Source organism: Microtus oregoni, unplaced genomic scaffold (assembly GCF_018167655.1).
Source record: "Microtus oregoni isolate MIOR12 unplaced genomic scaffold, Mior012 000002F_ref0000024, whole genome shotgun sequence".
Classification (NCBI taxonomy): Eukaryota; Metazoa; Chordata; class Mammalia; order Rodentia; family Cricetidae; genus Microtus; species Microtus oregoni.
The window spans coordinates 31,575,206-31,589,371 of NW_024543061.1; the positions used below are offsets into that span (position 1 = coordinate 31,575,206).

Here is a 14,166-nt window from a genome sequence, read left to right on the forward strand (position 1 = left end):
CCGGGGCGGGACCTGAAAGCCAGGACGTTCACCATGCTCAGGAACCACAGGGAACAGGGGTTAAGTGGAGATGAAAACACAAAATCCACACCCTCCCTCTGCCCAACCCTTGGGTCAGAACAAGCAGTGAGAGGCATGGATGCTTCTAGGCAGAGAAGCTGCATGCAGGGCGGAGGCAGGCAGGGCGGGAGGGCCAAGTCTGTGTCTCTGCAGGATGGGGAAGGAAGAGCAAAATAAGACAACATAGAAACCAAGGGTGGGTGACACAGGATGGCCAGCTGGACGGGGTGCTTCCTACTTACTTCCACATTGCTCTCTAGCGATCCCGCACTGCTGCGACGCCCTCGCTTCCCTGCCCAGAACATGCAATACCAGAGGTTAGACACGCATACCAGGCCTGGTGCCACTGCCGCCTGCCGCTGCCACTGCCCGGAGCTGGGGCTGGCCCATGTGTCCGCCAGGTAAGGGGCTTGAATGGGCTCAGTGGGGAGGCCGGCAGCAGTGCAGTGAGGAGTTTTAAAAACAATGGCGTGAACAAACGCTCAGCGAAAGGGAGAAAATGTTTTTAAAACTAGGTCCAACTTTGTAACGTTTATCCTGAACTGTGGTCTTCTGGGAGGGGGTCTGAGGTGGTGATATGTATACCACCACCTCAAACTCCTGCCTGCTCACCTGACTCAGTACAGCCAGCCTCAGCTGGGGGTACAATTTCTGCAACAGCGCAACGCCCCTGACCCCCAGTGGATTTCATATATATATATATATATATGCATATCCACATGCATGCTTACATATATATATTTCCCTCCTTGTCTTCTAGGGAAGAGCAGTTGGTCAAGGGAAAACTGAGTCTTGGCCCCCTTGTCCTCTGGTGCCTCTGGGGATACGGTTTCGTTTGTGCAGTGCCCTGCCTCCTACAGTGCCCTGCCTCCTGAATCTAGCTCTCCTACCCAGAATGCACTCTAAGTCCAAATGTCTACATTGAGGACACAGAACATGGTAGGTACCCACCCATCAATATATGCTGGCTACATCAAAGGGAGGTTAGGCCTTCCAATAGCCCACTCATGCTTCAGTGGTCCCTTCAGAAGTCTCTCCTTGACTTCTTGTGTGAGGGTGCAGGATCTCCTGTAAGCTTCTGTGGGTGCAGCACTAGCTGAGAGTTGAGCACCAGGCTGTATGTGTCAGAGGGAAGCTCCAAGGCCGAGACCAGGCATGGGCTACCTCCACCCACAAGGAGAGCTGGTGGGCACTGGAAGACGAAGAAGCTGCTGTGTGCCGGTCTGGTGACCGGGCCTATCATCGGGGCCTGAGAGCTGCTGTTCCTCAAAGCTGAACTGCTGAAATGGACCACTGAGACCAGTAGGGACATGCAGATGTGGAGGAGTAGATCTAGTGCCTTCTTTGCCTGCTGTCCCTAAGCCCCAGATTCATGGTAGAATCTGGGTCAGGGGAAAGAGGGCCATGACGCCGTGTAGGTATCAGCCTGCTGGGTATCCCCAGTAGAATGGCCCCTTCCTTTGGTGAGAAGAAAGATTGTTTCCCCATCTGCAGGTACAAAAGAGGCTTCCCAATGAGGTCCAGGACATGGCAGATGTAGACTGTGAGCGCAAAGGGTACACCCACTACTGCTTAGGCTCTTGGCCTGTTTTGCCATCTGTGAGATGGCTATTTCCTGACTCCAAAGTGCTCTCTGGAGTGATCAGGACTGTGGCACCACACATGCATGAAGAGTATCCCTTCCCTGCTGGCATTTTTCAGACAGGCTCTCAAGCCCCTCCCATGTCTTGGGTTCCCCAGAAAAGATGGGGTGGCTTGTATCCTGTAGCCCGAACTGGGGCAGAGAAGCGGCTGCACTGCCCAGTGGAGGCTGTAGTGTCTTCAATTTCATCTTTTTACTTCTCAGCTCTCTCCACAATCAATTATAGAGCAAGCTGTGTGTTCACTGCCGTACCACCACAAGCCTGTTCAAACATTCAGTAAAGGGGAGTAAGGCATGCTGGGTGCACAGGCTCACCCCCTGCCTGGTCTGCATGGTTCATCTCCAAGGGTCTCATATATTCAATGCCTTGGCTTCATTTCAGAGGGAGGACGAGCTCTCCTTCCTGCACCGTGGCCCTCGAACCTCACTCACTGATGAGGATTACAGGCCAGTTCTAAATTCTTCACAGGCATTGACTTGTCAGTACAGCTGAGGAAACTGAGGCCAAGGCCTGCCTGTTCAAGAATGGAGCAGAGTAACGGCATACGTTTCAGGCAACTGACTCCAGAACCCATGCTGCCCAGTCTCTACTGGACATTGTGTAGTAGGTGCTGCAGCTGTTCATCTGCCACGAGTTCTTACAGATGGACTGCCCTGGTACAGGATACAATGTCTCTGTGGGAACTTGGTGCTGGTCATTTTAGTTGGGGAGAGCCAGGCTGGGCACGGCTACTACAGTGTCCGCTGACAGGCCCTGGTTCTTGTGGCCCAGGGAAGAGGACAGGCCTCAAGCTGGGTCTCCTTCCCTCTCCCAAAGAGAGATGTCTATAGACGGGCTTGCTTGTGAGCCATCCCAGGCTATGGCTGGGTCAGCCTTGTGTGTGGTGGGATGGGTTAAAGGCTGCTGCTCTCAAGGCACCCTGCCCCCAAATAATGGCAAAGGCCTGCATCTTCATGAGACGGTGCACCTGACTGCCATCACCTCAGGCTTGCACAGGGGCACTGTGGAGAGTGAGGACGACTTGGCTGCCTACTGGGAGCTGTTGCCCAGGTCAAGAATCCTGCCTCTCCAGGTGCCCTGCCAGTGTCTTCCAGGATAAGATGCTGCTTCACGGGACATCACAGGTAGTCTTGGTCTGGACTCAGATGCTTGAGTTTTCTGTCCCTGAAATCCTTGACTTTGCCAGGAAAGTACCAGTAACAATTCAGAGAGCAGCTGCATCAAGGAGCTCCATCTTGCAGGGATGCAACCAGACAGGTAATTCTACCTGATCCTTGAGCCTGCTGCCCTGGGTCTCAGTCACAGCAGGGCTACTGCACAGACTCAAACCACCCCAGGGCCCAAGCAGTCGAGTGACATGGGCTGGGTTGAACAGGCCACTGGGAAGCTAGTGGTTCTCAACCAGGGGTGATTTGACACCTGGCATTTCTGGACATGCAACAGGTTGTCATGACTGAGAAAGTGCTGCTGGCCTCAGTGAACCAGGCACAGTTCAATGGTAGGCAGTTATTTGCCCCAGAGTGTCTTCAGTGCCCAGGTTGAGAAGCCCTGGCTTAAACCCTCATGCTGGTGGTATCAGATTCTCACCATGGGAAAAAAAAATGACAAAAGCAAAGGAAACTCAAAGAGGAGAAAACAATTCCTAAGGAATGAGAAAGCAGTATGAGGCAGAGCTGTGGTGGGAGGGCTGGGAGGGAGTGCTGGGCAGGCTCTGAGGGTCCCACCTCACAGGATAGAGGCCATACTGCTCCGTGCACACTGACTGGTGAGACACTTGTGGTAGCTAAGGGGCTGCTGCTCTGACAGCACCTGCTTCCACTCCCACTCCAAGGCTGTATGAGTCCACTGGTAGCATCTTCCTGAGCTCACAGTATTCTCTACCTCTAAGAAATCTAGGCGGTTGAGGGTTCCTGCTTTCTGGGGCTAAATGGCAAATTAAACCATAGAAATAAGGAAATACTGCTGATGGTGAACAGCTTCCACCAGGTTTCCCCCACACTCTGCTTTCCATACACCTACTGTGGCAGTGGCTTTAGGCTAGACAGAGGCCTGGAATTCTCAGGAAAAGAGCCCTACAGGAAGCAAAACCAGGACAGTGGCAAAGGGGGTTCCCAGACAGTAGGCTTTGTTCATTTCAGTCATTAGCATAGAACACACAGCAGTGGAGAGCACATGGGACGCATCAGCCTGATGCTCTTAGCCTTAGCGCGATAGATTGGGCGGGGGGGAGTGAAAAAGACCCCGGGAGAAGTAGGAAATGGGGTGCCATCTCTAGCTGTCTTGCCCAGACTGTCCCTTGGACACTTCTGTGTTCTGTTACAGTCCTAGGATGCTCATGGACCTCCAAGAGAACTGTGTCCATGCCTGAGCAGCCCTTTCCAGCACCATGCCTGCCCATGGATGCCAGGCCTTAGTCCTGCATGCACCGGCTGAGAGGCTGCTTCTCAGCTCAGCTCTTACCCGCTTCTGAGAGGTCTCTCAGGGAGCTGCTAAGGGCGCTGCGCTTGAGGCCCTCGCCACTGGCATAGCTGTCATCCAGGCAGGCCCTGCTCAGCGTTCCGTTGCCTGATTCCTTTTTGAGGCTGGAGCACTGTGACATGCTGGGCCGCACGACACCCTTCTGCTTCTCGAGCTCCGCTGGAACAGAGCAGGAGGACCAGTGAGAGGCAGTGGCCACTGTCCCAGGCCCTAACTCTTAGAACAGGGGAGGAGATTCCTGGAAAAGGGGGGTGGGGGGCATCATGGCATCCTGGACAAGAAATGAGTGCCTGGAGGCCAGCTGCCTGTGATAACAAAGAATAGCTAGCACTTTAGGCTCAGGAGGGCTTCAAGTAAGGCCTGCATTGAGAGAGGAGTGGCACTACACTATGAGAGTCAGAGGGATAGGTAGGACACTACAAGTTTGCAGAGACATAGAGCTAGGGCCCCAACAGTCACTGGGCTAGAATGAGGATAAGAATGGCATAAACTCAACTCCACAGTGACCAGAAACAAGGGTTAGGCTAAGGCAAGCAGTATGCTGAGGGGAAGGATGGCTCCCCAAGGGCTGCCCTGGCACATGTTGTTGAGGAGACAAAGACCTGGATAACTCATTGCTGGGTCTCAGGGAGTCCTGGCACCAACCACCTCTGAACATTGTCATTGGCACCTGACAGGAAGGCTCCCTGGGAAGACCTCTTGAGACTCAGGAGCTATGGAGTGCCTCTCAATGTCCTGCTTCGGACTTACACTCTATCCGGTGTTTCTCCATCTCTTGCACTTCAGCAACAGACTCCCGCAGGTCATCAGTGAACTTCTTCCGGTCCTGAGGATTGGGAGCGTTGAAGTTTATTAGCACTTTGATATCAGCTCCAGGGACAGCAGATGTCAGCCGGATGCCGTTGGGGTAGTCTGCAGGGGAAGAGAGGAAGGGCCATGGAGTCAGCAGTCAGAGGATGGTCCACTGGCCAGAGGATGGTGTACCTTGGGATGGGCCCTGAAGTGGCAGAACCATAGCAGGAAATGGCCTTCTTCCCAAGATATTCAGCTTACCCCAAAGCTCATGGTCACTACCAGGCACCAAGTCCTGGAAGACAGTGGGATCCTCAGGTCTGTGGTGTCTTATTCTTTCCCCTAGGACACTCGGGACAACAGTCATTTATTCCTGAAAGACTTTCAGTCATGGCTGGCTCCCTTGGGGGTACCATGTCCCCTACCCTGTATCAAACAATCTTTCTCAGTGGCTCGGCTTTCTTGGAAGTAGAGGCCCTGATGAGCATCTCCCTGAGCACATGGAAAGAGTGCTGAGTGGCACCAAGCTGAAGCCCAAGGTATCTAAATTGAACGTGAAAATTTAGATATAGACTTAACCACTTTAAATTGTTCAAATCACATAGGATTTACTGAGTGAGGGGCTCCCACTGCAGGAGCTGGTGCTGTCACCTGGCATCTGAGCTGGGGGCATATGACATATGATCACCAGCATTCACAGCCCGGCTTCACTCTTGGGCCAAGGTAAGAAAGGGCTGTGAGGAAGCAGGACAAGCATCTTTCTATCCCCCAGTCTGAGGAACAAGAGGGCTGAAAGCCTCAATGCAGGCTGCTAGGACTGTGCTTCTGGTAGCCAACTGTGGTGAGTTTTTGAACCTGCAGGTTTCTGGAAGGCTGATCAGAAGATGGTACCAGCCTGTGCTGAGACAAGGAGGGGTCCCACACTACTACAAGCACCTCAGCCCTGCCACACTAAGCAGAGCAACTGTCCCAGCTTGGGGACTTGTGACAGAAGAGACAAAGGAGAAGCAAGCAGTAGGCTGGGGAGAAGGGGTCAGACCTAAGCAATAACGACAGCTCCAGAGGCAGGAGCAGGCTCTGGGTTCAACTATATACTATACTGTGAGAGCCACTGTGGGGTTCCTATAGGGTAGGCAGTACTGTGCCCACATTACAGGTGGCGGGACGTCCCTAGGTAATGAGCTCCCAGCTTCTGCATGTGTCATTGGACTGTTCACTGAATGCTTCTCTTGGACATGCCACAGATAAACCCACTTCTGCCTGGTCAAACCCTGGTCCCTGGGAAAGTACTACTTGTTTCATCTAGCCTGTCCTGAGAAGGACAGAATGTGTACCCAGAAGGCTTGCATCCTATCTGGAGGTGACAGGGAAAAGGGGGGTGGGGTGCCCTCTCACATCCCACAGGTCCCAGGGACTCACACTGGTTCTCGAAGAGCAGGACTTGCATTCCATAGAGGGAGAAGGACTGCCGGAAGCTGTATGTCACCGAGTTCTTCTTCTTCTGGAAGATCTTGGTGACCTAGGGCAGCAGATATGGAGTGAAGCTGCAGTGTCTGTGGGGGCTGGAGTCCTTGTGCCACCACAGCTGACACCGAAGCCCAAGACACAGCACAGGGCCTGGTGCCCATGCCTGAGAACAGGCAGCTAAGGCGGAGTGGTGCTGACCTCAGGGCCATTCCTACGAGCAAGACCATCACCTCCAGACCAGCAGAAAGCCTGTCCCATGAAAGAAGTTCTCTACACAGGAGGACACTTAGAGTTGGGATGACTTGTTCAAGGGTTCAAACCTTTATGCCTGAGTGAGGTCTCTCCCATCACAACAGGCACTGTTATCATAGAGACCAGAAGCCAGTGTGGTAACTGTGCTCCTGTATTACAGTGGTTGGGAGGCAAGTCAATGGGGCATTTCTTGATTGAGGTGGGAGGGCCTCCCCTGGGCAGGTAGGTGGTCCTGGTATGAGAGAGCAAACTGAGGAAGCCAGTAAGCAGCATTTCTCCATGGTCTCTGCTTTGTTTTGGTTCTTGCCCTGACTTCCTTTCGTGATGAACTAAGCTAAACTAAACCCTTTCCTCATCAAGTTAAGTTGCTTTTGATCGTGGTGTTTATTATGGCATAGAAAGCAAACTAGAAGAGAAATCCTACTTGGGGGAGGGAAGCACTTTTTTGCCAGCTTGGGGGGGGCATGACCTATTGAGCCTGGCGGAGTCCTACACTGCCCAGTACCAGTGATACACCTGGAAATGCTGGAGACTGTTCCACTAGAAGCCTTAGTTTTATGGGGTCTGTGGCTATGTGGAGCTCTCCTGAAAAGGGGCATGCGTTGCTCAGGGTGCAGAGTCCTTCAACACTGAGGTTCTCTGGAGTCTGGCACCCTTGATGTTCACATGGAACAAGGAACACCCCTGTTCATAGGTGAGTCAGAGCCTCTCTCTTGAACTGAATTATTATGGGCCAAAGCCCTTGCTCAGGCATGGGCATAAGGACATCTGGGCCCTGATAGCCCCCGATACCACATACCACCAGGAGGTCATTGAACAGGAAGATCTCTCTCTGATGCAGGCCCAGCTTCTGGGGTTTATTGGGGTCTGGAACCTCAAAGAGCCGGCAGTAGCAGACCAGTCGTCGATGGGGAAGAGAGAGCACCTGTGCAGGGAAAGACATGTGACTATGGCCACCTGCCCTAAGGGGCCTGGATGGGAGGGAATATTCTACCACTATCCCCAAAGGCACTCTCTGAGATTCCTGACCTCTGCTCTCCTGCAGGACTTAAGTAGCACCTGCGCCTGCCATACCCGCTTCCCTCCCTAACACGCCACAGAGAACTCCTGGCCAGAGATGAAGTCATATATTCTCACTCCTCCAAAAGCACCTTCTTTTACCAGTGCTGTTTCTGCAGACAACCTTCCCAGAGTCCTCTCTAGATGAGGAAACGGAGGCATGCAGAATTGAGAGTTGCTACAGGACACCGCAGAGTCTTGCTCTGATTTGAATCCCCAGGGACATCTACCCAAACCCTATCCCTACGGTGCCTTCTAATGCCTGCTGGCCAGGGCCTTGTCCTGTGTTCTGCACAAATCACCATTGGGTCATAGGAGCATCCCCACAACTTTGCCATAGCCAAACTGTAAGCCAGTATTCTGGAGTAGCAGGGGCACACCATTAGCAAGGCCCAGCATTGCTCTAGGAGTCCTAGCTCTCACAGGACACAGACGTTTGGTGGAGTCAACCCTCTGGGCCTGCTCACAGGAAGTCAGCTGCTTGGTGGAACTGCTAAGTTCAATACTGCATTTTGGGAGGAGAGAGAGACAGTGTGGCCAATCTGGCATGCTCAGGAAGCTCAGTATGAGGGCAGATGGAAGGTGTAGGCTTCAGGGGACAAGAGAATAGGGTGCTGAGTCTTTCCTTGGGCAGTCTGGGATAAGGCTGTCCTGAGAGGCTGAGGACGGGTAGGTGGGTATAATGGGGACTTTCAGGGATGTGCCTGTTTGTGTATTCTGGGACACTTATATAGACAGGGTGGCTGGGACAGTGAAGGTATGAAGTGAGGGGCAGAGCGAAGAGTTGGGGAGACAGGAAGGTCCTTGGTGGTCACATAAAAGTCCTCTCAGTCACCATCACTTCCTTGTATCCCTAAGGTCTCAGGACCCACAGAAGTGTGAGGCTGGATAACTATGAAACTGAGATTCAGCTCTCTCTGGAAATTTGGACTCTGTAGCAGCACCTTGGCATGAGAGAGGAACTGGAGATCAGAGGAAGAACAGAGATATACTCACACAGCCAAGCCCGTGATGCAGGGATCCGATCTGCAGGAAAACCAGAAAAACTAAATTGACATTTCCATTCTCAATGGTAGCTTGTGTCCCTCCCTCTGCCCAGAATACCTGCTCTTTCTCTCCACCCACCAGGCTGCCGAGGAGTACTACCAAAAGGAGGCCCTGGCTCTCTGTGGTCTCTTGGAGGATCTAAGGACATTCTTAGGCCAGTGTCGAGCAGGCACAGACCACAAGCCACAGTGGCCCATTAGTCACCAAGGGCCTCATGTTCTCAGGTGGGCAGCTGCAATTCATAAACACTACACAGAAAAACTACTCAGAAAAAGCTCCAGGCCAGGAGGGTCCTTCCAGTGGTGACTGAACTGACCCGGGATTACACTAAGGGTGGAGGACCAGGCCCAGTGCATACCGGTTTCTTGCCCACGATGAGCTTCTCAACCTTCTGCACCTGGGACACATGGTCCTCGTTGGTCTTCAGTTCCCGCTTACGGATCCGCTCATAGATCCCAATCAGCGTCTCCCGGGGAATGTCTTCGCCATCGTCCACACCTGGTCAAGGGAAAGTGAGGAGACATGAGAGTGGCTGGGTTTGGGCAACAGAGTCTCCATTAGTCTGGGGCCCCCAAGCAGACCTTGGATTCACACATTTCTAGCAGGAACCAGCAGAGCAAACCTCTTCCTGGTCTTGGAAGGGACCTTCCGAGGTCCCTGGTTGTGGGTCTCTTGAGCCCTCCCACCAGAACCAGCAGATCACAGAACAGGGTTGTGTTACCTTCTCCGCCATGTCCACAGGCCTTTGTAGGCATATTTTACAAATGAAGCGAAGCCTGTGACATAGCCACAAAGGTTCCAACTCCACAGGTGAGGTTAGAGCAGTGGTTCTCAACCTTCCTAATGCTACGACCGTTTAATACAGATCCTCAATGTGGTGGTGAGGACCCAGAAAGTTGTTTGCTGCTACTTCATAACTGTAATTTTGCTACTATTATGAATGGTAATGTAAATATTGGATGGGCAGTATATCTGATATGCCATTTCTGTGGGGTCACGACCCACATGTTGAGAACCACTGGTCTACTGTGCACAGGTTATGCAAGCTGAAGTGTGAGTTCAGGCTCTGACAGATTTGAAGCTAAGTCCTCTTTATGTCCCTTCACACCTCATAGCTATGGGTAAGTGACCTTGTCTCTTGGGTTTGGTGTCCTTTGAACCACCAAGAGCATCGGTTAATACATGGGCTTGTCACAGAGAAATGAGCGAGGCTCATGGTGTGTCTAAGCAACCTCAACAGAGCTGTGGCTATCTTTGGTGTCACCATCCCATGGAAGAGGCTAGGCCAGACTATAACTAGGCCACTATAACCCCAAGCACATAAACCACCTTTTCCCCTACAGTAAAAAAATGTTTTTTGGGGGGAGGGGGAGAGAAACCCTCAGGAGAGCAGGCTCTCTGCAGCAAACTTAGCCCTCAGCCAGCACAGGACCAGGACTGTGAGGATTATGACCTCCCATAGAACATGCCCACCAGAATCAGCACTTCCAACCTCCTCTTCTCCACTGACTGCTTTTGAGGAGCTTGTGTCATGGGAGAAGAGACACATACCAGCCTGGTGGTAGCATTACTGTTTTCCTCTCAAAGGCTGAGTGACCCAAGCTCCCACCCACTTCCTACATCAGCCACTCAGTCACCTTACTGTGTGCTCCTCAGACAAGAACCAAAGAGATGCAGCATAATGAGAACAGACGTTCTCCACAGATGGGTTCAGTTCCTAGGGCCCTGCTGCGGCTGCTCTGCTCAGGCCAAGACCCTCAGAGATGTGGCCTTGGTAAGGCAGGGGCTACACTGGAGAACTTTCACTTTCTGTTTCTTAAAGATGGATTATGGCTGGCAAGATGGCTCAGTGGATAAGTGATGGCCTAAGTCTGATCCCTGAGACCCAAAGGGTAGGAAGAGAGAACTGACTCCCCTCCAATTGCCCTCTGACCTCCATACACATGCCTTAGCAACACAAGTCTCCTCAGGACTGAGAGCTGGTTTCCTCCTACCACCTCTGAGCACTCGGACACATACTCACACAAACAATAAAATGTAATTTAAAGAAAAACACAAAAGTTGAAGGCTCCAAGATGTTGAGCAAGTCCTCTTCACTATTTCTGAACACTACAGGGCAGGGAGGAAAGAGAAGGGGGGAGGGAGAGACTCAAGCACTGCCTTGAAGGTGGTTGACCTTAAACATCTCACCCAGTCACCCTGTACCTCTTGGAGCCTTCTTCCTCCAGGAAAAAGTTCTGGCTTTTCAACCAAGGGTCACCACAAAAATTAGTTTGGTCCAGCAAGAGAATTTGGGCAAGACAGGGCCTGGGGCCATCCGCAGAGGCAGCCATTAGCATCCTGGCTTCTGCTTTATCACCTGGTCCCTGCATTTCTGCCTTCTGTCTCCCTCCTGGTGGTACAACTCCTTAGGAATCACAAGCTACCTTGGTCAACACGCAACCACAAGCTTCATGCAATGAGGACTCTGGACCTGACCCACTCAGCACTATTCCCCCGCCCCCATAGGACCAGCAGGAACCATTGGTGTGTGTCTAGATCTAAGCTGGGGTCACTGCCCAGGGGATGTGAGGTGTTCCCAGCCTTCCTGCTACAGTGAGTAAAGACACCATAAAAGTTCATAGGAACTGGAGAGCACCATTCAGGAGCATCTACCTGCACAGGGGACAGATGACAGAGCCACAGTAGGCACTCAAGAATCTGATCAAGTGGGTCTGCTTTGCTTCTTTAGGTAATATACACAGTACCTCCAGTGATGCTCTCACCTGTAGCCAAAGGCACATCTCTCCAGCTGGGAAGCAATATTCTACTTCCTTGACAATACATGGGGTTTCCTACCACTATCACTGTAAGAAAACACCATGCTGACAGGAAAGGCAGATAGGGCTCCCTTTCAAAATGCATCCATGAGGTAAACGTCCACTTAAGGAAGGTCCTCTCTGCCCTTGGAACAAGCAGACACTGCCCCCCCCGCCCCCCCCGTGGTGAAGGGCATGTATGGCGCAGGCTACACTCCACTCTGAAGGGCTCTCTGAACCCAGATCTCAGATCTGTGTGATCCTCTCAGTGTGTCTGGGTCCTCAGGGCAAGGGAGCAGGGCTAGGTGATAGGATGTCCTCTCCTGGCTCACCTCGGAGGTTCTTGACAAAGTCTTCCAGCTTCATCTTGCGCTCAGGCTTGACATTGGGGCTGTACATGTCTGTGTTGAGCAGAATGATGGCGAAGGCCAGGATGAAGATAGTGTCTGGGTTCCGGAACTGCCGTACCACTCCAGGGTTGCAGACACAGTACCGCTGGCTGGGAGGACAGGGAGCTGGTTAGGGATCACCTAAGCCTTGCACGTGAACTGTCTTAACATCAGCCTCTCCCATCCTCATCCCACTGAGGTTGCTGACTGCCCAGGAACGACAGCTCCCTGGGATCCAAGTGCTATTGTGGGGATGTAGTTCACCTATGGGACAGGCTGGCACAAGAGGGAAATTTTCAAGACCGTGTCCTTCATTCTCTTGCCTGGGATGAGGGCATCTCAGTGAGGGCGACGTTGGTCATCTAGGGCCATGGGGAGGATGCCAGCTTCTCTTCACTATGGCCTCAGTGCCTGCCTGAGACCTCTGCCTCAGGCAGCTGACCCAACACTCTAGTCACGTGTTCCGCCCCACTCATTATCACACGATCCTCCTGCATGAACGACTGAAGACACCATGAACGGGCAGGGACAGAGCAGACGACAATGTCTGTAAGCAGCATAGCAGCAATTCTGCCTTCTCTAGCCAGGCCCAGCCATTCCTCCCGGGAAGACACCCCGGAGTGGTCCACCTTCCACATCCTCACTCCTCCTCACCCCACTTCCACAACTGGATACAGTGAATAGGAGCCTGCTATTCCAAGCCTCAAGCATGGAGGCCCCAACATGGCAGGTCTGCCCACTGCCACGAGGGAATGACTATAACTTCACTGTTGTGCCAGGTGCTGGGATACATGGGTCCCTCAATCCTTGCACCCATCTAAGTGCTACTGACTTCCCCACCACACAGGTGGGGGAAGGGAGGCACAAAGAAGTTAAGTAATCTTTATAAAGTAACATAGCAGGGAAGTGGTAGATTCACTGAGTAGCCCAGGACACATGGCTTTATAGCTTGTCATGGGTCACCACGAGACACTGTAGGCCTGGGAATGGAAAGCTATCTCCGGAAAGCCAGAGAACTTTGAGAGAGTGATCAAAATGCTAGCAGAGGAAACATTAACCTCTGAGCCTAAGTTTCCTCATCTGAAAAATCAGAATAAGGTCTGTCCTTCCAAGCTACAGCTGCCAGGAACCAGGGGCCCAGTCCAGTGCCTGGGATACAGGGAGCCACTTACGCATCGACACCTGTCCTGATGTGTCCCATGAGGGGCATGTCCCTCTCCACTAAAGTGGTGTATCCCGCTTTACCCCACACAGGGCCTGACCTGAATGCCTCGATGAGCCGCTCCACTTTCTGAGCCTCCCCCTGGACTCGGATGTGTGCCTGGAACTTCCGGAGGGCTTCATCTAGCTCCATGGCAGAGAAGTCCATCTCGTCCACAACACAGCTGGAACAGAGAGGGATGGCCTGTGAGAGCGGCCAGGCCCATGGGGTGGTACATCCAGTTTTGTCACATGATGGGATGTCAAAAACTAAGGATCCTTGGATCTATGGGGACAGACAGACTGCCTCTGGAAAGCTTGCTCCTCAGATCCCCAGGCTTCTGAGGCACCCAGAGACCCCGAAGTTTTAGGAGACGTATGCTCCATGCATGCATGGTGTTCTCCACAGAGGAGCCCAAAAATGTGGCTCTTCTCCAATGGAGAGATCAGCACTGTAGTTCATGTATTCTGTGGGTACACAGGGGATGGACCCTGGAGAGAGAGCCCTCAGGTGCCAGAATAGGCTGTGTGTCTTGCTCTTCTGTGGAGGGCTTGGTGGGAGCCTCTCAAGAGCCACCACTGGATACTGAGTCATCCTAGTATGCAGGCCAGGACAGGACAGGAGGGGAGACAGGTACACTCTCAAGTCTCTCTGTGATAAGGCTTGAGCAGAGAGGATGGGGCCTGGGAGGCATTTCCCAGGACGGCCTGGTGTCCGTGTCACCTCTGAAAGCAGCTGAAGCTACAAAGCTAGAGTGGACTGTGGTGGTGTCATCAGCCAGGGACCTGTCTCCACTCCCTGGCCCATCCTGGGGCTCAAGTAGGGCAGCAGGCAGGCAAAATTTGGGCAGTTCAGCTTCTTTCCAGGAGGCGGGCTGGGGGCCTGGCCACTTCCTGAGGCCAGTGCTATTTTCTAATGGGAGGAGAACAATGCAAGGATTTCCTGAGACCAGAAACCCAGTGGGTGGGGGTGGGCAGTGG

General features: G+C 52.7%; 1 protein-coding gene across 9 annotated transcripts in view; it reads right to left on the reverse strand.

The window, feature by feature from the left end:
• The window catches only part of Iqsec1 (IQ motif and Sec7 domain ArfGEF 1), a 325,272-nt gene that overhangs the window by 4,119 nt on the left and 306,987 nt on the right, over positions 1 to 14,166 (reverse strand). For 8 of the 9 annotated variants that reach the window (XM_041640168.1, XM_041640160.1, XM_041640205.1 and 5 more), the window contains 9 exons: positions 13,248 to 13,370; positions 11,929 to 12,095; positions 9,157 to 9,296; positions 8,748 to 8,777; positions 7,492 to 7,617; positions 6,393 to 6,492; positions 4,932 to 5,093; positions 4,164 to 4,340; positions 303 to 352 (listed from right to left, as the gene is read on the reverse strand). In XM_041640168.1, coding sequence (XP_041496102.1) covers positions 303 to 352; positions 4,164 to 4,340; positions 4,932 to 5,093; positions 6,393 to 6,492; positions 7,492 to 7,617; positions 8,748 to 8,777; positions 9,157 to 9,296; positions 11,929 to 12,095; positions 13,248 to 13,370 — 1,075 coding nt within the window. The remainder of the gene's footprint in view (positions 1 to 302; positions 353 to 4,163; positions 4,341 to 4,931; positions 5,094 to 6,392; positions 6,493 to 7,491; positions 7,618 to 8,747; positions 8,778 to 9,156; positions 9,297 to 11,928; positions 12,096 to 13,247; positions 13,371 to 14,166) is intronic. The other variant, XM_041640214.1, reaches the window with a different exon arrangement.